This window comes from Rhagoletis zephyria, unplaced genomic scaffold (genome assembly GCF_001687245.7).
Source record: "Rhagoletis zephyria isolate East Lansing unplaced genomic scaffold, Rhagoletis_zephyria_1.1 Rzeph_scaffold_01756, whole genome shotgun sequence".
In the NCBI taxonomy this organism is placed as follows: Eukaryota; Metazoa; Arthropoda; class Insecta; order Diptera; family Tephritidae; genus Rhagoletis; species Rhagoletis zephyria.
Genome location: NW_016158840.1, coordinates 27,358 through 53,868, shown reverse-complemented (window position 1 = coordinate 53,868; position 26,511 = coordinate 27,358). Strand labels below are relative to the sequence as shown.

Below are 26,511 nucleotides of genomic sequence, written 5' to 3'. Positions count from 1 at the left end.
CCATTTAAATTGCTGGTGAAACAGGCTGTTGAGTCTGCTACAATAATTTATCAAATAATTACGTTCTCTATGTTTATGGAAAAGCCTAAAAGCTTAATTTAAATTTTTCATTTAACCTTCACAATTTCATAGAATACAAATTGACAGGTAGCAGCAGTAGTGCAGCTCATTTGTTGTTTTTTAATTATTTGGTTTTTAAAATGTAAAATATTGCAAATTTTCCCCCCAAAAGTTCTAAATTGTTTAAATGTATTTGCATTTGAAACCTTAATTTTTTAAAGCGATAAAAAAACAGCTTTTGGAATGTGCTCTTAACTCCGCAGCACAAACGCTGATTTTGAGGCCTAGCAAAATATGGATCGTTTCTTCAGACTTAAAGAAAATTGCCTAATTTAAGAAAGAAAGCTACACCAAATTTAATTTTTTCGTTTTCAATTTGTTTTAAATTTTTGGCCAATTACGGTATTTAAAAAAAAGCAGGAAATTTTTTGATAATTTAGAGACCAGAAGCAACAATAAAATACACGTAAATTTTGTTTTTACTTTGATGGCTGTTCATATGCCTTGGCTCGAACGCATTTTTTATATTATTTTATATAAGGAATAATTTTTTTTAATAAATTTTTTATGAATCTAATTTTTTTTAGGAGATATTTTATTTTTATTTTTATTTACATATGTGCATTACATACAAAGAAATTAATTTTTTTTCCAATTCTTAATAAAATTCATCATTATCACTTATAAATCAGCTCTGAATTTTGGAGTAATAAAGTCAATTCTGCTCCGATGCCGTCCAGTACTAATTAAACAATGCAGATAAATACGATTTAAAAAATCATTAAAAAGCTTGTAAAAATTGCTTTGTTTTTCTAAAAAAGCATTAGAATCTCACGCAGAGTTAAGATTTTTGATATTACATTGAAGTTTTTGAAATTAAAGAAACAGTGCAAATTATGTTGCATTCCTGAAAAACTTGAATTTTTCCCGTTTTGTCTAAAAGAAAACATAACAATAGTTATTTAGAAAGAGACAGTATACGGTGGCAGGCAAATAAATATATTCACGAAGTCTCAACAAGTTTTGGCTATTTTTCTTGTTTTATTTAATATTTACGAGTATTTATTTATAAAACTAGCTTTCTATCTATGTAGGAAAACAATGTAAGTCAAAATTTCGAGCTTAGTACAAGATTTAAAAAATTCAACGAATTTCAACAAATCTTCATCAAAATTTCAAACTTATTATTCATAAACATTGAATGAAGTTTTTTTGGCGAATTTAAAAAAATTAATAGAAATTCGACAAAAATTCATCAAAGCTTCAAACTTTTAAATCTGAATTTTAAAAAAAAGTTGTTTTATGAAATTTTCAGGTTTTTCTCCCGGTCTTCTCCAGAACTTGTTTTGTATTTTTTCGGGTATTTTTTTTCGTCCCAATCGCTTCTACTGCCATGAAAATCACTATATGTTACGTTTACTTATGCTAAGTTCACACGGTCGAACACGGCCAAGTACTTTGTGCGTTCTTTCAACTACTCAATATGCAAGAATGCTAATCAGCCTGTTCACACGGCGGATTCCTTATTCAATTGTTGTTGTTGTAGCAGCATGAAAATCACCCAAAGAGATTTCGGTGAATGATGCTGGATCTTGGTCATTCCGATTACCTAGACCCGACTCTCGTATGTTTGTTCTTCTCTTCCAGTTCCTCTCATTCCCACTTTTTTATAATTTTCTCTACTTATATTATTGTATTCGTTGAAGGGGACAACCTTAGGCTTTCTTCGAGGGAGTTATGATTTTATCTTTCAAGCGAAAGTGTGTTCAGTGTTTCGGGATATGCATGAGCTGCATCAGGGAGTAGGGATGGGACGACACCGAAGGCTCTTTCCAACTCTATTGTTTAATCTGGTATTTGTTATTGTTGGGAATTTTCACTTTGGCCAAAATGTGTGAGCGATTTCAAAAATTTTACGCATAGTTCTGCGTACTTCGAGCTTTTGTCGTTCGAAAAATTAATAAATAAGTTCTGTTCCCCAATAGCGAATGAGTACATTAATTACGAAGGAATAACGAATGAAGCTGCCGTGTGAACGTACTTTTATGTTTTATGTGCACCTACTTTTGTTATTTATGGCATTCTTTGCCGCGAATTTCTGGGTTACCGAGTTCTTTCAAATATTATCGGCTATAACTGGTTTTAATGAAGATTATTTTAATGAGTATGTCGTATATTTTCTCTTCAGTAGCGCTAAAAAACTATTCCTTCGACTTATAAACTTGTCTTCCAACCCCTTTTCATATCGAGTTGGTAACTAAATACCAGCTTTTAGAATTCTATGCGCTCTTCAGTCAAAGACTGCCAGACTGATTTGCTAAAATATATTTTTTTAAAGTGTCTCTGACTAAAATTTTTTTCTGTTCAATGCCCGACTTTTACACAAAATTTTCTTTTTTTACGAATTTATACAAATATGCAATAAAAACTTGACCGCTTGAGACTTAAAGCATCGCAAGAAAAATAATCATCTTTTATTGAAAATACTAAACTTTTACTTATAAATGTATTTTATAACATTATACTTTCATACATATATGTATATCATTCTATTATATACGATTATAATAGTTGTTTTCCACCAAGCGTTAACTGCAGTTTATGCCTTTTGGAAAAAGGAGATTACAACTCGAAGGAGGCGATTGCTCACATAAAGTATAAGCAATCGAAAGCAAAAAAAGCTAAAAGTAAGAAATAAACTTTGCTGATCACCCCAATGTAACGTTATTTGCACTTACCTGAGCACTTAACTGCGGTTAAGCTCTTGGTGGAAATGGGCTAAAAATATAAATTCTAAACAACGACAATCCATTTTAGTAAAACATGGATGAAAAGTTGCAAACCATTCCAATAAAACGCAACAAACGCAAAAGCAATAGAAAATTAAATTTATTGTGTTTATACACCTGTATATAGAAAAATGATTAGTTGTTAGCAAAAAAATTTGGAAACTATACTTATAAATAAGAAAATAGCATTATGGGTGTCAAAATTATAAGCGCACATATGGACAAGTTTTAACAACGAATTTTTTGTTATTTAATTTTAGTTATTGTTTTCATATAAATATATATGTATACTTTTTTCTTTAATAAAAATCGTAAAAACCAGAGGTTGAAACATTGCAGAATATGAAAAAAAAACTTCGTAAAAATTTCAAGCTTTTTACTTAGATTACCTAGAAAGATTTTTTTATATGAAAGAAATGTTTTTTTTTTTTTATTTGGAAGAAAATGGGCAATACCTTAAAAAATTCCAAAATCAGAGGCAAGTCCTAGCTAGTGAAATCTTGCGCTTTGTTATACCAAAATTCAATATTTAGGCTACACAACTGCTTACTCAAAATCTTTTTAACAGCTCTAGTTAAAAAAGCTCGAGATTTATACAAAAGTTTTTTGATTATTTTTAGTTAGTGTAAAAAATTTTAAACATGGATTTATACGGTTTTTGTTAAAGAATACAGAATAATTAAAAATCAAATAAATCGTTTAAAATAAATGCATTTTTAGTACCTATCAATATGTGGTGCGTCTATAATTTTGACACGAGGTGTGTTTAAAATGGAAATATGGAAAATATAAAAATATATATTTATACATATAAGCTGTAATTTTTTTTATGACAGAATAATACATACATATAATTAGTGGTGGTTATTTCTTAAACTAGAAAGTTAGCTTAGAAATTCTCGGGAGCTTCAAAAGTTATATTGAACTGTAGAAATTTCCCAATTAAAAAAATAAGGCAATAAAGTGAATATCAGTTACTTTCTACAACATACTATGTATATGCATGTATGTATAAATACAGTGAAACCTGTCAGATCTGGTAGCTGTGAAACCCAGAAACCTGTAATTGGCCGAAATATTTTACTTTGTAGCGCCTTTTTTTACCAAAATTTTTTAACGAAGAACTGGAAAACCTGTGAGACATGAAAGCAGTTTATAAAATCCAGATTATTTAGTTTGTTACGTACGATTTCAAAATAAAAATGCATTTTTTTAAAATTTTTCCTATTTTACCATTCTTTTTCTCAGACCAAGAAACACTAAATTTCTGCGGTTTTTATAACGAAAGAAGTTTTTAAAAACATACTGGTACTTCCACTGAGCACTTTTTATTACAAACTATAGGTTAGAAAAACTAAATATATTTTACTCTTAGAATTACCCGTCTATGCCGGAAACTTGTCTAAGCAGTGAAAAAACGCTGGTCACCTGCGATTCCAACGCTGACAGGTTTTACTGTAAAATTAAAGCTCTTTTCATTTGTGAATACCTTTATCTAATATTTAAGATATGAGCCCTGTAAATGTAAAAGTGCTCACTCTACGTCTTGCTCACCTTTTTTTTTATAAAATCGTATTTGAAATTGTAGATATAAGTAGAAGAAATATTATTTATTATAAACTTTTAAATACAAATTTTAAAATATATTACCAACGCAGCGGCTCGTAATTTTTTCACTACAAACGAAATATTAAATAAGCAATACATTAGGGTGATCCTAAAAAATATATGAAATCAAACTTGTGTATGGGACACGCCTTGAAGCTTAGTTTCCAGCTCTACAGAAAAATGACAAGGAATATTTTTTATTACTTCCGTTGCTTGAAAAAGTACTCGTTGTAAATTTCCTTGATAGTAAATAAAGAAAATTTCTTATTCAATTCTTGAGCGTTTTATATACTATGATTTTTTTCAAGATTTCAAGACTAACTGGTCAAAAGCAAAACTTTTCTCGATTTAAAAAAAAATATAATATTTTCAAATCCTGCTACCCCCTATAAATTATTTAAAAATTTTGAAATTGGTATGTATGTGTTTATTTTGTAGGTAAAAAAAATATAAAAGCGTGTCCCATACAAAAGTTAGATGTTGATATTTTTAATGACCACCCGAATGTACATACCACACAATTAAACTCCATATAAACTCCTACATATCGTCAACTGAAATGCAAAAAGACGTAAGAACATCGTAAATGAAATGGGAAAAGTCGTGACCAATATTTAATTTTTTTTTTTTTTCATAAAATGATGTAGGGAGTTGTAATTCGATGAAATCCATCATATAAATCAAAAACTGAATTTTTAATTTTTTATAAGTTATGCCTTTTGGCATTTCAACGATGATATTTGTTACGTTTTTTGCATTTCAGGTGACGATATGTATGTAATTATAATCTGAACATATATGACTGTGATATAATAAAATTTTATTGTAGTACATCCGTACATGCACACATAAAAACACTATAAATAAAACTTATAGTTGTTGTACTTGTAAAACAATAATAAATAAATAAAAATTCCAGTGAAAATTCAGCAAAAAAAATGGTTGTACAAGAAAACGGGATTATGTAACTACATACAAACAAGCTTAGCAAGAGAAAGCATGTAGAGTAAGTCTTTTAAGCTCGGTAGTTGCAATTTATAAGAAAAAAATCGATAACAAAAAACAACAGTTTTCAAAGCTTATCCAAAAAGTTTAATTGATAGCAACTAACGCATGATTTCGGTGGTACACCAAACCTGATTCAAACGTTAGTATTTGACATCAGTAATGAAAGCTCCAATCTCTTTTTGCTTCACAATCTAAAAATTTAGAATATTTTGTTAAAATATTGTATTAAAAAATTTATTTCAGGGTGAGAGAAACATTTTTTTTTTCGGAAAGCTTTAACTCTCTAATTTTCTTCACTTTGGGTCATACATATCTACATATGTATTTAGGTCGAACATTTCAACGAAAACTACTCACTCCTTCCTTCAATTACTTAATCTGGTGTTTTTTTTTAGCTCTTGAGTCGGAAAACTAAATTTAGTTTTACATAAAAACAAATTCATTTTATTTTTATTTATTTTTCTTCGTACAACCTTTAACCCGTGAGGGTTATTTGTCTTTGGCGACTTTTAGAGGAAGTTTTCTGGAGAAAAACTGACTTTTATGAAGTTTTTCAGAAAAAGTTGTAAAATTATCCCTACGTGTCGAGAAAATATTTCTTGGATATTTTGGGTTTCCGAGTAAAATAAACAGCCTGAACTAGGTTTTTTATACTTTTTTATTTCTTTTTATTTCAACATATTCTTTTTTTTACTGATTTAAATATCGTTTGGGTTTGGTTTAGTTTACCCCCGAGACAATTGACGCTCAATTTCTTGCTTGGTGTAATTCATTCGTCTTACAGGCATATCAAAATAAGAGCGTTGAGCTTTTTACGCTTCTCCTTTGTAAGTTTAATGCGCTAGAGGGAGATAAACATACTGCATAGCAGTAATGCTGAGTGTGCTTATTTAGGCATGCCTGCAAGGGCCAAGTCCATAGTTTGCAATAGAAATTGGCGGCAAGTATGTAGAAGAAACTTGCCAATTTACAGTTAAAGGGCAGTTTATGTGACTTGCGATGTTGTGACAACCCGTTTTTTTTTCAACGAATTAAAGGTCCATGTTGTTAGTCATCGTAAACCTTCTTACATCGCATATTGACTGTAAAAAAAATAGTATTTACATAGCATTTTCAGTTTTCCTTAGCCATGTATGCAAATGTGGTCTACATCTGTAAATACTTATACGAAAAAAATTTTTGTGGCAACTTAGAAAGAAATACTCGTTGAAACATATAATGTATTTTTTGAAAATATCTGCCCCAATATACATAGCTTTAACAGGGGTTGATGATTGGTGATGCTTTGAGATGAAACCATATACGAGGACAGTTTGATAAGTTAATGATTTTTTGCATAAAAATTTCGATTAGAACCGAAATTTTATCATTATTTTTTTAATTTGAAATTATCGAGTTTCTCTGCTTTCAGTGGCTGTGAAACACAAACTAAATGACGTATGTTGCTCAAAGTTTGATAGTAGTCTTTTAATATTAAGATTTTATTGTTAGATCATGGCAAAATCGTTATTTTTTTATTTTTATTTTTTAAATCAATAATACCACCGGCACACAAAAAAAAATGGTGTGCGCTTTTAATCAGACTCACCTACCGACATGTATTTCGACCGGCTGAATCCGAATCTCAGGCCCGTTTGACTCGTACACAAATTTCGGGTAAATTTGCGAAAAATTGAAAATATGATCTAAAAAATTAAATCTTAGAATAGCGGATATGGGATGATAAAACAAAAAATAAATGAAAACCCAAAAATAACGATTATATTTTCAACGACAAATTAAAAGTCATAAATTAACTATTAAATCTGATTGGAAAATTAATTTTAACGATTAAATTATGATTTTTATTATAAAGGTCATTACCGTTACGACCCTGCAGATAGTAGTTGACAAAAACGGTATTGCATTTTAAGTTACTACACTGGGCATTTAAAAAAGTGACTAACTTATCAAACCGCCCTCGTACATACATACATAACTAGCTGCTTCCGTTACAATATCCAATATTACGTCTGAAATTTTAGTTTCGATATAATAATAATGAAATAAATGTTAGACCAGAGCGTCACGCCCATCGTATTTTACATGAATCTGTATATGTATAGAATAACATAGATATAAGTTTAGTTAAATTAAATTTTTTACAAGCGTGCATCTCATGTGTTTTTTTCAATATATGTACGCATGTATGTATGTGTGTAACAATTACAATGCCTCTATTAAAGGCAATCAATTCTAATCAAGTCTTCTTAACTAAGGTCAAACAATATACCAGCGTTTATGGCAGAGGTTCATTAAATTTATGCTAATATTCTATGCTTTCAATATGCAATATAATACAAACATATGGGCATATGTACGTACATTAGACCGCACCAGAAAAAAAATTCGCCGTACATCTTCTAATGTAAAGAATTTTTGCAAGGCAATGTCGAAGAAAAGTTTTTTTTTGCTTGTAAGGTGGTACGGTCTAATGCCCAAATGTATGTATGTATGCAAATATACAATAACTCGTCCAAAGATAATAATTTTAACCACTACATCCCTTAAGGATCAGTGAGCATTCGGTCATCTAAAGAGTTACATTGTACCTAAAAACGATGCACACCTGCTATATATTTTATGAAAAAAATTTCATCTATAACTGTAACTGTAATATTTTACACTTATGTAAGTAAACTCAATATGTTGTACCTGTTCTAAAATCATGTTTTTTTCTATTAGTTAAGACCGTTTTCACTGTGGAGAGCTAACTCACATTCTGCAGTTAACTTTAAATTTTCGCACTGAAAATTGATAATTTACTGCGAATGTGAGTTAACACTTTTACTGTGAAAATTACTGTTCAAATAGAAGATGCTTGGAGGTACTTATGGCTACATATGTACACATATTTATGTACATACTTATAAATAAATAAAATATATATTTCGGAAATCTTTTGTCACTATGAACTATGTTTTACACATAAACCATAATACATAAAATTTATACCTCAATATCTTAAGAATATTAACAGATGTTTACTTTAGTTACTTATTAACTTAAAAATGTACTTCCATATAAATAAATATGTAAAATTATCAATACTATTTTTTATTAAGATAAATGTATATGAATTTACTTAAATATTAATAAATTATTTTGTTGTCAATCAAAAAATTATTAGAGTGCGCTTTTAAACTGGAAAGAATTTCGAAAAATCTCGAAAATATCCGAATTTTTCATGAATTGTCAAAATTGAAAAAAGAAAATATAAAGTTTCGAGTTTTTCTGTTTTTCGTGTTTAAAAGAATCACTTAAAAGTTTTTTCCTTGCCTTTGAATGCTTAAAGAAATGTGAATGTGTATTTTCGAGAAATTTTTAGGCTTAAGCAGACGTAAATAGGAATATAAATAAAAATAAGGGTGATAATTCTGACAGGCAAAAATTACGAAAGTTATTTTCCAGCATTGATAAAAAAATATAATTTCTCACATGTGTACAGAAATTTATTTTTATTTATTTTATTTATTCCCTTACAGACCTCTGNAAGAAAATATAAAGTTTCGAGTTTTTCTGTTTTTCGTGTTTAAAAGAATCACTTAAAAGTTTTTTCCTTGCCTTTGAATGCTTAAAGAAATGTGAATGTGTATTTTCGAGAAATTTTTAGGCTTAAACAGACGTAAATAGGAATATAAATAAAAATAAGGGTGATAATTCTGACAGGAAAAAATTATGAAAGTTATTTTCCAGCATTGATAAAAAAATATAATTTCTCACATGTGTACAGAAATTTATTTTTATTTATTTTATTTATTCCCTTACAGACCTCTGGAAGGTATGATAAATGATAAACTTATAATATTAAATAAACTACAAATAATTAATACAATTAATTATATAGAACNGGAAGGTATGATAAATGATAAACTTATAATATTAAATAAACTACAAATAACAAAACCTGAAGACGTTCAGTTAATTATATAGAATATGAAACAAANGAAAGTTATTTTCCAGCATTGATAAAAAAATATAATTTCTCACATGTGTACAGAAATTTATTTTTATTTATTTTATTTATTCCCTTACAGACCTCTGGAAGGTATGATAAATGATAAACTTATAATATTAAATAAACTACAAATAATTAATACAATTAATTATATAGAATATGAAACAAAAAATTATAATTTATCTAAAACGAAATCCATCTAAATAACTGTTAATAAAATTAAAAGAAATGTCCTGAAAAGTTTATTTAAAATTTTTCAAAGAGTTATGCCCGGTTTCATCAATCCATTTTAAAAGTGATTAGTAGAACCCAGCACTANATTTTATTTATTCCCTTACAGACCTCTGGAAGGTATGATAAATGATAAACTTATAATATTAAATAAACTACAAATAACAAAACCTGAAGACGTTCAGTTAATTATATAGAATATGAAACAAAAAATTATAATTTATCTAAAACGAAATCCATCTAAATAACTGTTAATAAAATTAAAAGAAATGTCCTGAAAAGTTTATTTAAAATTTTTCAAAGAGTTATGCCCGGTTTCATCAATCCATTTTAAAAGTGATTAGTAGAACCCAGTACTAAACCACTAAATTTTATTTGAAAATTTAACTTAATTTAACGTGAAACCAAAACTATAAATTTAGTTAAAAAACATAAAACAAAAACATATTACCGTAACAAAACTTTTACACTCTCGAAAATTAAATAAATTTAAAAAAGTTAATTGGAATAGAAACTGGAAAGGCGAAAAATAAAATAAATATGAAAAGATCAATAAAATTCCAGAAACAAAATAAAAAAAAAAAGAAAATTAGGAAATATTTTTTATATGTTAATTTTCAAGATTAAGTTCCTAAAAACAGACATAATAACAATAATTCAAAAATAAAATATAGACTTTAAAAAAATATAAATAAGTAAAAAATTAAAAAATATTTTAATTTTTTTAAATANCTTTTACACTCTCGAAAATTAAATAAATTTAAAAAAGTTAATTGGAATAGAAACTGGAAAGGCGAAAAATAAAATAAATATGAAAAGATCAATAAAATTCCAGAAACAAAAAATTTTTTAAAAAAAGAAAATTAGGAAATATTTTTTATATGTTAATTTTCAAGATTAACTTCCTAAAAACAGACATAATAACAATAATTCATAAATAAAATATTGACTTTAAAAAATAAGTAAAAAATTAAAAAATATTTTTATTTTTTTAAATATGTTTCTAAAATCAAAAAATTTAACAAAAAAAATTCTGAAATTGAAATATACATACGTAACAAAAACAATAATAATTAAAAAATTTTAATTACGTTTTATATTTTTTGATGTTTTTCTTTTAAATTCATACTTCTGACAACAGGTGACTGTTTAATAAAAAATTATTTTGATAAACAAGGTACTATTTTGGAAAAGGTCCAGAAATTAGAAAAATTAAAAAAGTGTATTTAAAAAATCGTTTTTCTTGCCTTTGAATATGTACATATGTATAGGGTGATCCATCTAGGCCTTTTTTTAATTTTAAATATAACACCTAAAACAGAAGTGGTTGTCGAAACATTTGAATTAAACTATATTTAAAAAAGTAAAAAAGAGATTTTTATTTTGGGTAATAATAAAGATTCCGGCATCCAGTTCTGTTTTAAGTGCTTAAAATTAAAAAAAAAAATGGTATGTAATTCTCTAATTTTTTTTAAATTATTTGAATGCAAAATTATTAATGATAAAAAATTACCTATTTTTTTCAAATGGCAATATCCTAAATAAATTTTCCATTCACTTATACGTTAGTGCAATTCGTTTTTATTGGTTTTTCTACAAAATTAAGAGAAGTAAAATAAAACGAAAGTGTAGGAATAAAAAAAAAATAAAAAGTAATCAAAAAAAAAAATAAAAATTTTAAAAAGTAATAAAAGCTAGAACTAAAATATAAAAAAAGAAAAGCAAAGAGCAAACCAAATATAAACCTAACTTACTGCTTGTTTTTTTAATATATTGTAATTTTTTATTGTAAAATTTATTGACAAAACTAAGAGAAATGAAAGATAACAAAACTAGAAAATAAAAAATAAACAATAACCAAAAAATGGGGAAAAAATAAAAATAAAAAAAATATTAAAAGAAAAGTATAATAATAAAAAAATAATAATTTATAGCAAATATAAGCATATCTTTTTCTTTATATTTTTCTTAATATCATGATTTTTTTTGGCAGGGATTACCCTGGGTTCCACTTGATTTTTTTTTGTTTGTTTTCTTGGGACTTTGGTAAAAAGATACAATATTAAGAACAAAATAAAAAAGAATAAATAAAAATAATATAAAAAACATAAAACAAAAAAATAAGCAGTGGTAAAAAAATAAACACAATAATACAATCAAAAAAAAAAGAAATAAAAAAAACATAAGCAGAGATTTATACTTCCTTTTATTTTTCCTGAGATTGTTAGATTTTTTTCGGACTTTTATAACATGTTATATAATTAAGAAAAAAAAAATTAAATAATAAATAATTAAAAAATAATAAATAATAATAAAATAAAAAATAATAAAACCAAAAAAATTTAAAATTAAAAAGCAAATAATATAAAGCCGCTTAACATTTTTAATTTTGGGCTTTTTTACGATTATATTCTGCTAACTATATTATTGCATTTTTAATTAATATTTATTTATTTGGCTATTTCAGCCTGATGCTGTATGCTCATATGCGTTTTTATGTTGAAGTTAAAAATTTGTGGCTCAATATGTATTAAGTGTTTTAATATTATTGCACAAATATTGGATGTAGCAATTGTATGTTGGTTGCACAAGATTTCCTTAAAATAATTTTCACCAAGAAAAATCCAAAAATAACACTCCAATAACAAACAAAAAACCCACAATAACCATAACAAAAAATGGTAAAAAATATTAAAATATGCTTTACATTATCGCTCATATAAAATTAAAAAAGTTAAAATATTTCTCTTAAAAATTTTGCAAATATTTTGGGCATCATTGCAGCACAATGTATGCACTGGGATCGATAGTTCGGTGTAAGTAAATAAACTAACAAAAACAAACAAGTAGCAAAATAAATAAACAGACAAAACAAAAACACTTCAATGCACTTCACTTAAACTTCACGTCACTTCACTGGCGCTCATCTCAACGAAATTGAAATGCACTAAAATTCGCATTATGTACTTGTAAGAAAATTTTGCGGAACAAAATTGTTGAGAAAATGCCAACTCACAAGCGTCCAACAAACACATGAAAAATATATGCGTTGAATAACTAGCCAACCGGTGGAAAAATACATAAATTGTGCAATTTTCAAATTAGCTGCATATAGAATGCAAAAGTTGCTCGAAAATTGTTGAAAAAAGTTGGCGACAAATTAGACAATATCACAGCGTAAATTGCGGTTGCAAGCTGACATGAATTACCGAACCGGCGACCGACTGACTGTGCTTGACCATGAACGTATTGACCGTAAAAAGGAGTGGTGAAAAAAACAAAAAATTATTTGATGTCGGTGCCATTGCATTTGCACAGAATTCAAGTGAATAAATGTATGAATGTATTAAAATGTCGCAGGCATATGTAATTACCACGTGAAAGTGCAAACAAAACGCACAAATATAATTTTCCTAAAACACATACATTTTCTACATATATACATGGAACACACATCTTCATGCATTCAAATTCATTCTAGTATATGCAAATGCTCTCCATTAAATTGGCGGTTAACAGCATTTTCGCATTTGTTTTCTGTGCGTGTGTGCATTTTAATGACCATATTGTTGCAGGACACTCAAGCCCTTGCCCCTTTACTTTACGTTGAGATTGAAATCTGCATTCTTTTCTACAGCAAAACAACACTCAAGCGCATTGCAATCGCAGCAATCTATCGCATATGTAGCCAATCATTCTTAACATTAATCAATACAGGTACACTGCGTGTCATAATTAAAAGCGCGCCACTTATGGTCAATTTTTAATAGTTATTTTTCTATTTAAATAGTTATTTTCTATTTATAAAAACGTAGTTTATTCTTTAACAAAAACAGTGAAAATTCATGTTTAAAATTTTTTGCAATATTAATAAAAAACTCCAACAAACTTTTCTAAAATTTCGAGCGTTTTGATTGCATACCAAAAATTTAATATACTCGCGAAACTAAAGGCTAAATAAAGGATTTTGAAATTTCAAATACATGTGAGATTAATTCAATAAATTTTATTTAAAAAAAATAGTGCAATACACTTAGAATAATAATAATAGTATAAAATAAAAGAAAATTGCAAAATTGAAAAAATTGAGAAACCTATTTTTTGGTGCAAAAGAACGAATAAGTATTAAAAAATTATAACAATTNAATAATAGTATAAAATAAAAGAAAATTGCAAAATTGAAAAAATTGAGAAAACTATTTTTTGGTGCAAAAGAACGAATAAGTATTAAAAAATTATAACAATTTTATCCCCGGACATCCTTGAAAATTTGCAATATTTATTTTGAAAAAAAAATACATGTCCAAATCCGCGAATTTCGTCTGTTTGACTTTATTCGCTTAAGAAATAAAAAAAAAATATTTAAAGAGATTTTTCAATATAAATATCTATATTCGTATTTATGACCTCAAAAAATATAAATTTCCTAAACTTTACAAAACTTTCTCTTTCATTTGGTACCCATATTGTTATTCTATATTGCACTGCATTTTTTTAATATTGAACTAATCATATCTTTGAAATTGAAAGTCCTTTTAAACAAAATCCCGACTAAAACTTAGTTTTAATATATTTTACTTTATTGTTTCGTGAACATATAGATTTTTTCGTGTACTTCACAATTTTTTAGGTTTTGCGGCAAGGTGTTATTATATTGCTTAGAAAGATTTTGAGTGTCTAGTAGCCCACTAAATTCTAGTGCACTCTTATTGCAAGTTTGAAGTAGCTAGGACCTACCGTTGATTTTTGGCAATTTTTTTTTAGGTAGTTTTTTTTATATGGAAGAAAATGAGCAATACCTTCAACAAAAAAAAAATACCAAACATGAACCGTAAGCCCTAGCTACTTCAAACTCTTAGTTTATTACACTAAAATTGAATGGTCTAAAAAACTGTATACTCAAAATCTTTGTGAAAAAATCGAATTAAAGGGCTGGCAATTTTTATGAAAGTTTGTTGGTTTTTTTTTGAATATTGCAAGAAGTTTGAAAATAGAATTTATGCGGTTTTTGTTAAAGAATAAAATTTTACTTTTATAAAAAAATAATTAAAATTAAATAACAAAAAAATTGAACGAATTGTTAAAAATTAATTTTTAAAACTTGTCCACATCTGGTGCGCTTATAATTATGACACGGTGTGTACGTAAGTGTACTCACATACACGCATACAAGAAAATGCAGAGAAAGCTCAGGGGTACATTTAATAGCTATGATTACTCTACACATACATACAGGTACCAGGTGTATTGTGAAACATAAAAATGCTTTTCTACTCATATTTTACACTCTATAAAATTTATTAGATTCACACGCACTCACACACGACTTCATTCAAACAGAAATACCTTTTGACACGTGCAAAGGACAGTATCTAAAGTAGTAAACAAAGTAATTTAAAAGTCCATTAGTGTAGTACTCGTGAGATTTGTTTTATAAATTGCTCAATGCCGTTAGTGGTTTAATAATTTGTTGCAATTATTTTGTAATTTTCAGTCCTTAAGGATTTGAAAACATATACTATATTGTATCTGGTATCTTGGCATTAGTTACGTTACATTCTTCGATGGTATTACTCGTAGTGATAGTAGCAAATTGTGAAAGTAGTAGTTGTGAAGCAAAAACAAAACCTAAATCATATGGCCATTTCCATTAAAATGTCAACCACCACTAAAAATGTTTTCAAGTTGGCGGTATCGTTCTTGGTTATTAACCTTGGTAAAAACAGAGCCAAGGCGCTCCTCGTCATGGGAGCGTACTTTTAAGCTTCTTACTTTTGACTACAGGGTGTCGTTTCCAGAGAAAAAAAATTATAAGGATAGGATAACCTTTTTTGGGAGATTCATGTAAGCTTTTTTAAGCTATAGAAAAATATAGATTTAGTTTTTTTACAGGGTGCTGTAAAAAATTTTACATGATGGAATAATCATTTCTAGTAGAGCTGTGTTTTTTAATACCTTTACGATGGTATATTATTTAAAGAAATCGTGCAGCCAATATAGAAGCTATAGAAAAGCACCGATTTAGCTGTTTTTACAGGGCGCCGAAAAAATTACATTACTGAAAAACTCTCAAAACCGCGTGGAATAAATCTAACTTATTTTTGTGGAACTGTCTGATACACATATGTTCATATTTCATTACTTAAGAATAGTATAAGGGAAAAATCGGTCGCTCACGGTATATCACATAAGATATTGAATTCAATTCATTATAAAATCAACAAAAGATTGTTTTTATTTAAATATGACCGGAGGTTAACGAAAAATTCTCCGGTTAGTACAGAAAATTAAAAAAAAAAAAACACCTCTCATGATTCCTAAATTTTTCGTATATTTTTATATGCGCCCGAAAGTCACTTATTTTGCTCGATATTTTATACACCAAGGTTTCGTACGAGCGTAGTTTTTTTAATATACACTGTACCCTTTGCATGGAACATACCGACTAAATTATTTTTCAGTCACTTACTTATTTTGCTGCAAAATCTATTCCACTGCCATGGAAATGCCCACATGCTACAGAAAATTTACCTTCAGGAAAATCTACTATAAAATTGCAAATTAGATTAGAACTAGTTTGCTCCGCTGCTCAACTAGTTTGTCTACTATCTTTTTTCAAACTAAATTCGGTTTGTCTATCGTCGCTGCGCTCATCCATCGTTGGAATGAGGCACACTTGGGCCACCATGGTTTCATTGTAATACCGTAGTAGAGACTCTTTATATTCTTGTTCGAAGAAGTGAAGTGAAATCAATTCGTCGTTCTGATGTACATAATCTAATCTTACCATCGAAACAGTTTTTATATAGTCAGAGAGAGATTTTCTAATTCGACAATTCTTGTCGTGCAGAGTATTGTTTATATTGGCTTGAAAGTAGTGCCTCAGCGAAAAAATTTAATTATGTTGATCTTTTACGACATTCGACGTGGATTATCGAGATAAGAGTGCATCGATAAACTTGCATCCACTTTGCAAAAATGAAGCATCGTACAAGGGTCCAATTCGTTGCTGATTGATTGAATTCAATCGTGGTGGTCAAATGATCGTCTATTTTTTCAGAAAAGCTGGACACGTAGAATAGTCAATTCTGAGTGGTGCAAAATCTTTTGTTGCCAGAAGACTTCGAAAAAATAAGGAAAACCCACGAGATGACGAACTATTTTTCGTTCTCACGACATTCGGGTCTACCTAATATATATATATATATATAGCCAGGGACTATCACTATTGATAACAGAAGATTCTCCAGAAACTTCGGCGATTATTGATGCTGTTACAACAACCACAAATCATTTGTCCCGATGAAAATGTGAACACTCTCACTGGGCTCAAACAAATGCCTATTTTACCGGTGATAACATCGAAGCCATCCCCCCAAACAGTCCTGATTTGGCCACAACTGACTTCTTTTTGTTCCCGAACACCAAAAATAAATTGCGTTATCCGCGATTTTTGACGCCAGAAGTAGCGCTAGATGCGTTTAAAAAGTATTTTATTGGAGGTACATTTTTCAGGGTGTCATGAATGTTATAATTAACGGTTTGTACTTACGCAAGAGTACACCGACATGCATATACCTTTTTGAAGGTGTACTGGCACTTTTCTCCTGATAACTCATAGCTTTTCCGAGATTATGCGACTAGACCTAGACCTTCATGCGGGTGTTGAAGTCAGCTTTATTTACACATTTATTATGCTTAGGTTTGCGCCTGAGACTTTCCTTTAAACGTGCTTTAGGCTTAAAGAATTTCGATATAAGTATGGTTTATGGGTTTATGTAATATCTGTATGTTTTGAGCTTGTATTAATTTTATAGCTAATACTTTACGATTGGTGGTCTTTATATTGAAATCTAGACAGATATCGCTATTCTAAAACCTACATTATATATAATCTTAGATCCCTTTGCCAAAATTATATATGTATGTATCGTGTTCAAAATCTTTGTTTCCCGTAGACAGAAGTGTTCTTGTACTTTTTTACACTATAACTTAGTCTTGGTCTCTGATTGTAGCATTAACTTTTAAAGTATTGTCAAAGAAAATGTCGGTATATTCCGCTACTCTAATATAAAAACATGTAAGAGATCAGGTGCCGCGATAATTCCAATTCAGCATGAAAGCCTTATGAACAAGCAGCAATATCTCCATGGACAAAAAAAGTTTGTAGTTTGATTTCGGAAAAGTGAAAACAGTTAAAATTAATGTCTGAGTGAAATACTCAGTTCGGGCACACATTGTAAAATTTTCCGAGGAATATTTTGTAGAAAATTTCATTGCACCATTTCCTTTATAGAAGGGTCGTTTTGATTCCGTTTATGTTACCGAATAACATTGGACCACGTTCGATTTAGTTTACTTCCGATCAGTGTATAACGACGAATTTATCGGTAATCCTAAATTTTTATACGAGCATTGAAGTCGGTTGTGTTTGCTCAAAAATTACTTGTTTTCTACAACTTTTTTCGTCAATAATATTTTACGAGTCTCGTTTTATCAAGATTATTATTTGATTTCCATAGACCTCACGGTACCACTAAAGATTGTTGAAAAATTTTCACACTTGTTTAGTAACACCTCCGCAAGCCACTGAAATAAAAAATTAAAGTTTTTGTATTTCAGTTAAATATTTTTTCTAGAAAGTATCTCACAATAAAATTGCATGCTCCGCATTAAATAATGTTTGTACATTTATTAAGCAAAACATTTGCATGTGTAGACCTTAAAGAAATATTTTCATTTTTTTTACATTTAATTGGCGTGGTTCTATTAATTTTTGTTTCAACTAACTCATAATTAATGTATTACTATATATCTATTAAAAAAAGTCATTTAGCTGATTTGCGTAGACTTATTGGAGATTTAATTGAACAAAAAAAAGAGGTTTCCAATGTAGCCAAATTAATTTTTATTTAAAAAGTAGTAAATGTAAAGTCAACAACGCAAAGCAAATATCGTTGATTTTTAAAAAAAAAATTTATTTAAATTTTTTTACGGTGTTTAGTAAAATGTTTTAAAGTCTGCTGATTTTTTAAGTGAGAATTTTTAAATTTTTCAACAAATTTTCATTTTAATTAAATTAGAAAGTTATTTTAACAAATATATATATATATATCTATAAGCACAAATTAATGTATGCAAAGTAACTTACACAAATTTATAAGTTGAAAAAAATAAAGTTTTTTAATAAAATTTTATATAAAAAAATTGTTATTAATTTGTCTTAATAAAAAGCTTATTAAAATGTACCTCCATTTTTCCAGTCTTTCTAAATAACGATGTATTTTGGAAAGAGTTTCCGTTATCTCTTGTCAAATTGTCTTCAAACCAAATTTGACAAGGGATAACGGAAACTCGTTCCAAAATACATAATTTACAAGCCCTGTCGGAAACAAAATTTTTAATTAAAAAAGGAGTATACAAAAAGTTTTTTAACGTAATTAAAAACAATATTTATTATAATTTTTTTATTTTTATTTAAAATTAGAGTTATTTCTTATAAAAATGCTTGTACGAGTATGAGCTCGGATTGTCTTAAGAGAAGTAACTTCGCTAAGTGACTAAATGATGGATGTAGCAGTTTCTTAAATTTTTTTTTTTCAGAATAAAAAAATTGTAAAAAATCCATTTCTTTTATAAAACTTGATGAAAAATTGCTATAAAATTTTAATAGTACATATTTATGAGAGCATGTATGTACTCGAAATTTTTTACTAAATTTTTTAATAGAATAAATTTGTTCACGATTCTTGAATTTTAACTTTTATTACAGAATTTAACGAAATTTTTAATAGAATAATAAATAATTTTATTTTCGAGTCTTGATTTTTTTTGCCAAAATTTTTGTTTACTGTTTTTAATTAAAATTACATACAGAAGAAAAATATTAAGATTTTTAGATTTTTAATCTTTTGTTTCTTAAGTATTTGTTTTTTTTTTTATTAAAATGTTTGTTTTTTAATATTTTTATGGATTCGAATGGTTTTGCTCGAAGTAACTTTGTTAAATGACTAGGAAAATTCACTTTCTTCAAAACAATTTTACAAAAGAAAAAAAATTCAATGAATAAAAACAAATTATAAAATTTAGTTTTCAATATAAAACAAGTTTTTGTTTGATTTTTCAATTTTTATTTCTGATTTTGTAATTTTTTTTTTGTGTTTTCGTTAACACGTGTCCCGTTAAAAGCGCGTTCTGTAAGTATTTTCATAAAAAAAAAAAAACAAAAAAGTCATACAAAATTTTATTAAAAAGTTGTTTATGGTATATTTTTAATAAAAAAAAAATAAATAATGCTTTTCCATTCTTTGAAGTTTATTTTTTAATTTTTTAATATTTTCTAATATAAAAAAACCATTTTTTCAGGCGAAAAAAAAAATATTTTTTTTTATAAAATTAAATGAAAAAGTATGATTTTTCTTGTTGCAAAAAGTTAATTAGTTTTTTTTTCATTATTAGTTTTTAGTAAAATGCCATTTTGAACGTTGTTCTTAAGTCACTTTTAAAATTGAAGATATACAAGTACTTACATACATACACACAAACATATGTATTTGGCTACATAGACTTTGAAAAATTAAAAAAAAAAAATCGTTTATGTATTAGCCCATTCATCTCCGGAGACCATAAGTAATACCATACCTTTGCTTAATCGATACCTTTGGCTGACAATTCAAAATTAAATTTTGGTACATATTTTTATTTGAAAACCAAATCAATAAAATTCTATGTATAAAACAAAATCTATGAACTTTCCCTGTCTAATAGCATTTGTTAACTTCATAAAATTCTTTCCCTCTCTAATTTTCTATCCTTTGTTCAACACCAATCAACTACCCGCTTAAAATATCATCGATCATTTTCTTTCAATAAAAAAAAAATTAAAATAAAATGCACGAAATACCACAATCAGACTAAGTGAAACTGCGAGACTGCTGCGCAGCGTCTTTACCCGTCGTGCCAATACCAGAGTCGAAACGGAACTAGAATTGTCGCGTGAGTACAAATTCACTAAACTCAATTTGAAAGCAAAAAATTAACAATCAAAATATTTTGTGGTATCACATTGTATACACAGTGTGTCTGCAGAAGATATAAACAAGTAGTAGTGACCGGACCATAGGTCAACAAATACACGTACCCAACTATAATAAAGATAGCTAGCGTACAAAATAAAAAAAAAAACAAAAAACAATTTGCAATAACTCAACGAACGCCAAATACCAAACAATAAAATATTTAATAGTAAAAAGACAACAACAAAAAGTAATAAACGTGCACTCAATTAAAGCACCAGCTAGTCAATGATTCCATAAATGATGGCAGTGCGTTCGTGTATAACCAGTAAACAAGAAATTTTGAAATTTCACCAAGTTTGAAAATTCGAAAAAATACTAGAATCTCAAATGTCTAAATCATATAGTTAAATTATTCAGCAGATACTGTAAATGGAAGAAATTTTCAAATTTTTAACGCATTAATGCATTAAAAAATTGTACTGCTTTTTCGAACGCACCGTTTGAATGATCTCCCATCGCGCTGATGCGGTTAAATCCAGACTTAAAAAAAATGTAATATCAACACTTATAGCACGATAAATCGTTATTTTCTGTTCTCCATTCGGAATTTTTCGGAACGTTTTTTTTTTGTATTATGATTATGACGTTCCTTCAGAAAACGAGTGATATAGAATTGCTTAAGATATCAAAAAAACTGAATTAATTGCGCTTATTAAGGCATTCGGATAGTTCGACGTGGAAAATTTAAAAGTGGGAACTGAGTCCCTTTCAATAAATTTCGCAAACTTTACAAAAGAAATATAATTTTAATTTAAAGATTTGTGTTTTTATTCAAATTCTTCTTTTGAATATTTTTCGAGTTTTAGTTGGAATTTTCTTCAGAAATGTACGAAATTTTGTTAGGAAGCTTTCAAAATAATTTCGGGATTTTTTAATACTTTTTTAAATTTTTGCGGACTATTTAGTATTTTTTTAGTATGACATTCTTCAAGAAACCGAGCGATATGACATCGGGTACGTTGTTCGAATATGATGTCCGTATTAAATAACACGATTTTTCAGTTAATTTTTTTGGCCAAGTCTTTGGATACTTTTCGAGATGTTGTAGATTTTTTTCAGGAATTTGTAAGATATTCTTGGCAGCTTTCGAGATTTTTACAAAACTTTCGATTTATTCGGGATCCGTTTGGCATCTTTTAGAACTTCTGGATTTTTCGAAAATGTACCGTTCGTTTTTTTTGTTTGTAAAAAATATCTGAAAATTTTCGCTTTTATTTTTACCCTAAAAAAATATTAAAATCCTGAATTTTACTTACTTTCTTTAAGATAATGTTTTAAATATAAAGATGAAATGATGGTAAAAATATTATTTTTCGAACTTTTTTTTACTATTACTTAAAAAAATATTACAATTCTCTATTTGACAATTGTATAACCGTCTTTCTTTCCAAAGGTTTTTTTTCGAACAACATTTTTTTATAAATACATATGTATGTGAAAAAATATAAGTAAGTATTTATAACAAATATTTCTGAATCAAACGATGAACAAAAGGAAAATTCAATTTTTTTTTTAATTTACTTATAAGTTGAACAACTCTTTGGAAAACACCGTTCCGTTGGTCCTGATAGAGAAAAAAAAAAATCTTCGAAAATAACAGCTTTTATCGCTGCTCTAATAAAATTCTATTCGAAACTTCAATTATAATAGCTCTTCAAATACTATTTTTGAACCCCAAATATATGAACATATCCAGCGAGTTTCCGAGCGTATATCGGGAAAAAATTTGATAGTCCTCAGAAGAAAATCGACGATCGTTCTCGCATGAAAGTGTATTCGAAATTTCAACTTTTTTAGAACTTGACGCCGTAATGGATTTGCTATTTCCCAGAATGATTAAACAGAAATTACTTTCCATTTAGTATGTGTATATAATAAAGCCTAACCATCGTAACAGGCTATTTTTCGTTGCCCAAAAAGTACGATACGTTTAATTAAAAACATATCCAACATTGACTGTTTCTTTTTTTTATAAAATATGCATTTATCAATTTCAGTATCTATGAACGAACACCTGCCTCATGAACTTTGGCAACCGCTACTCTAATTAGGGTATTCCCTGCCTGTCCGCATTATTGCTAATGGAAAATCATATTCAATGAAGTTCATTGAGGAACGAACAATATTTACTCACTTTAAGATTTGTTTTGTTTTTAGGAAATGTGAATAACTAGAAAAGCATTTCAACAGTAATGAAAATTGTAATCAGCCTTTTGTTATCAGGAGTTAGGTCAGGATTCATTAAATTAGTATTTAGTAGTATTCGCCATAATATTAATAGAAACTATTTGTTAAATTATTAGTAGCAATACCTGGCATTTATTGTATATAGGCTAAAACGTCTGATCTTTTCGTAATTATCTTCATTACATTAGTGGAATTTAAAGGGATGTTAGGTCGCCAACTGCATTCGTTTCCCATGGCTCCAACCTTTGTGAATCCAGGCCCTCTGCAAATAAACTATTTCCAAATTAGGCTCTTGAAACTTTATCAAACGCTAAAGTTCTGAACACATTGAAAACGACGAGCTACCGACCACAGCTTCCAATTTGTCATCTTTATTATCTAAGCGCTTTGTCGATGGCGACATGATTTCTTTGAACGCGGCAGCGACATCATGAATTTGTATGAGTTTGACATAAAAGAAGAGGAAGAACCTTATCTGTCGCCAGAAAAATAGAAATAGATCTAATCTGGCCACAACCACAGCCGTCGCGTAGCCCGGTCGTCGCCAAAATAATTATCTACATAAGAGTACGTGTTAAAATAATTTGACAGCTGTGGTTTGTAGCTCGTCGTTTTCATTGTGTTCGGGCTATAAGCTTCGTATGAAAGCTCTGTTTGGGTGGTATCAAGCTTTCATTCGTTTCTTCACTATTTTTTCCAGGGTACAAATTAGGGTACAACTGCTAAAATGTTTGTTCAAAATTTTCGAATTTTTGAACAATTTCATAAACAAAAGAAAATTTGTAAATTGTTTTTGTCAGCAGCTGCTTTCTAATTCATGTTAAATAAATTACTCGAAAAAACTCGAATTGCTCGAGCTCATGCTCGAAAATTTTCGAGTAATGACCATTGAACAAATGTGCGAGTACTCGCTGCTCATATACCCGGGCTGTTTGAAAATGTGCGAACAAAATCGAGAGCTCTAGTACAAATGCTGATGAAATGCTGGCGCTTTTTAAAATGGAAATGTTTGCCGTGGTACTTTCATTTTGAGTGAAAGTTGGTAAAAACCTTTTTCCATATGTTTCGCAAAGCGTTATGAACCTACTGGACTTAAAAAGGAATCGTTGAAAATATTCGAAAAAAAAAATGTCTGCAAATGTTTCTAATAATTCCCAAACTCTAGGTCAGAAAAGTGGCGTAGGCTATTATGTATTAGGTTAAAACTCAAGACCTGAAGAAAACATGGACTGCTTAGTTTTTAAACTTAGTTACACAAATCTAGATGACTGCAATATGACATATATACCAGTCTTACAAAAATGTTGCCTATCATTTTATAATGGCTGCGTTTCTTTATACATTCCGCATAATCCCATTTCATAGCCGGAATAAACAGAATGCGTTTGAAATATACGTTAACATATCATCAGGAACGTTCTAAAGAATAAGTAAACAAACAAGTTTATTCCAAACGTTCAGAATGAATAAAGAAATGCAGCCAATATGTACATAGAATCAAAGTCCGCATTCATCACTGTCAACCATTAAGGGCACAATACAATCCACAAAAACTTGATTATAAATTATATTAGACCGTACCGAATTGCCTTACCAGTTTTAGTAAATCATTTCCAAAGAAGTTTTAAGCCGACAGTGAAGTATTTTAACAATTTTAATTTTACTGATAATAGAATTTCACGTATTGAAAGCTTTGTATAAGAAAAAAGAGGTATTCTCTTAAAAAACTTTGAAAGTCTCGTAACTTAATCTAAGCTTTCATAATTTCTTTGAGATTAATTTTCAAGCCTCGAGTTTTAAAATATTACGAGTTAATACAATATGTAAATTAAATGTGTGAAAGCTTAAACATGGTGTAAGCTGCCTCTATATTCAGTGAAAGCTTACATCTGTTAAATGAAAGCTTTGAAAGTCTGGTTTTTTTTCAACAAATTGGAGACTACAAAAATTAAGTTGTAATGAAAATAAAAACAGCTTAAACTCAGTGAAAGCTTCACACGATTTCATTTCTAATTACAAGCCGAGAAAGAAAGATAGCTATTTATATAAATAGCTTTTGTTAGTGTTGCAAACTGCTAAAAAATTTGTGAAAGCTTTACTCGATTTCATTTTGAATGAGTAGAACAATAAAAAATAATGGCCATATTGACAAAAAGTCGAAAATACTTTCGACCCTTATAAAGCAATTTTTTTTTATAAAAATGTCACTTTATAAAGCTTTTTAAAGTTTTTCAAACTTTACATTATTCAAGTTCCACCCCTCTTTACTGTACAAAAGTCCGTAATTTTTAGTATTTTAAAACTTCTTTGGAATAGATTTACTATAGTGCATTAAAAACAAAATAATGAAATCGTATTTTTAATTGTTCTCTCAAATTTCCTTTAGATGGTTACGCGTTCTCCCAAGAGGAAGGTGGCGCAGTTCCCCAATCCGCCGTTATACGCGCGTACGACACGAACTTACCGAAACCGGAGGGCAATTAAGCTAACACAGAGCTGTTTGTTTTGTGTGCCAAAGGCTAAAGAGGAAGCTAAGACACCGGGAAAAAAGAAAGCCAAGGAAAAAAGCAAACTTCATAATTTAGCACGATGGCATGGAAAAAGGAGTAAATGGTCTAGGAGTCTACATATGTATGTAGATCAGAAAGAAAATAAGGAAAGAGCTAACAAAGGAAGTTTTCTACTTATTAGCTGAAGTCGAAACTGACTAAATTCATAAGCATAAGTATTTAAAGTCATAGTAAAAATAGCAATTAAAACAATAACACACAGATAGCCAACCAGTGAACTATATTGACTAAATAATAGTAAAGAAAAAATAGCACCGAATAATACGAGAATACCGCTTGATTCGATAATTTGGTGTAAAAATTTGTACTTTGCTCTGCAAATAAGTTGAAAAATTTTACAGGGAGCTTCCACGACGTCGAAATTGCGACATTTCAATACTTCTCTCATTGCTGAAATCCGGTTACGATTGCCAATTTCACCATACAAAAACCTGTCGCTCGAAATTGTAGTATGTGAATCAAAACTTCCGTGAAATTCAGACGAAATTGCATCAACTTCGCAAAAACAACCCTTAAGATTTTTTATTGTGAATAATAAATGAACAAAAAGAGGAAAAAACAAACCTGAACAAAAAGAAAACAATTCAAACAAATAAACAAACTGTCATCAAAATGGAAATCTCGGTCGCCTTAATTTCAAATTAAAATTTAGAGTTGAATTCGCACAATTAGAGCAGCGTGGAAACACCCTATAAGGCAAATTTACAAAATTAAGGCATGCTCAAAAAGACGCAGTGCGTTTCAAACCCGTACGATATGAGGTGCTTAGTACGATGGCGCTATATAGAAGTACTAAAAAAAACGCGGTACAAGCAGTCATATCGCACATACGTGATGCGTTTGTTTGTGCGTGCTTTTAGGCGGGGAATTCGAATCAAGTTTTCACAAACCACAAAAGGCCAAAATATTTAAAAGAAAACACTCAAAAAATGCATGAAACTTACTGAAATAACCAAAACTAAACGAACGTCAACTACCTGCTA

General features: G+C 28.6%; 1 protein-coding gene across 3 annotated transcripts in view; it reads left to right on the top strand.

Moving 5' to 3' along the window:
- ATP8A (ATPase phospholipid transporting 8A1) overlaps positions 1 to 25,823 on the top strand; it is a 78,352-nt gene extending 52,529 nt beyond the window's left edge. Inside the window, exons 15-16 of one of the 3 annotated variants that reach the window (XM_017618972.1) lie at positions 20,606 to 20,688; positions 25,345 to 25,823. In XM_017618972.1, the coding sequence (XP_017474461.1) occupies positions 20,606 to 20,688; positions 25,345 to 25,442 (181 nt within the window). In that variant the 3' untranslated portion in view covers positions 25,443 to 25,823. The remainder of the gene's footprint in view (positions 1 to 20,605; positions 20,689 to 25,344) is intronic. The other 2 variants (XM_017618973.1, XM_017618975.1) reach the window with 2 other exon arrangements.
- The last annotated feature ends 688 nt before the right edge of the window (positions 25,824 to 26,511 follow it).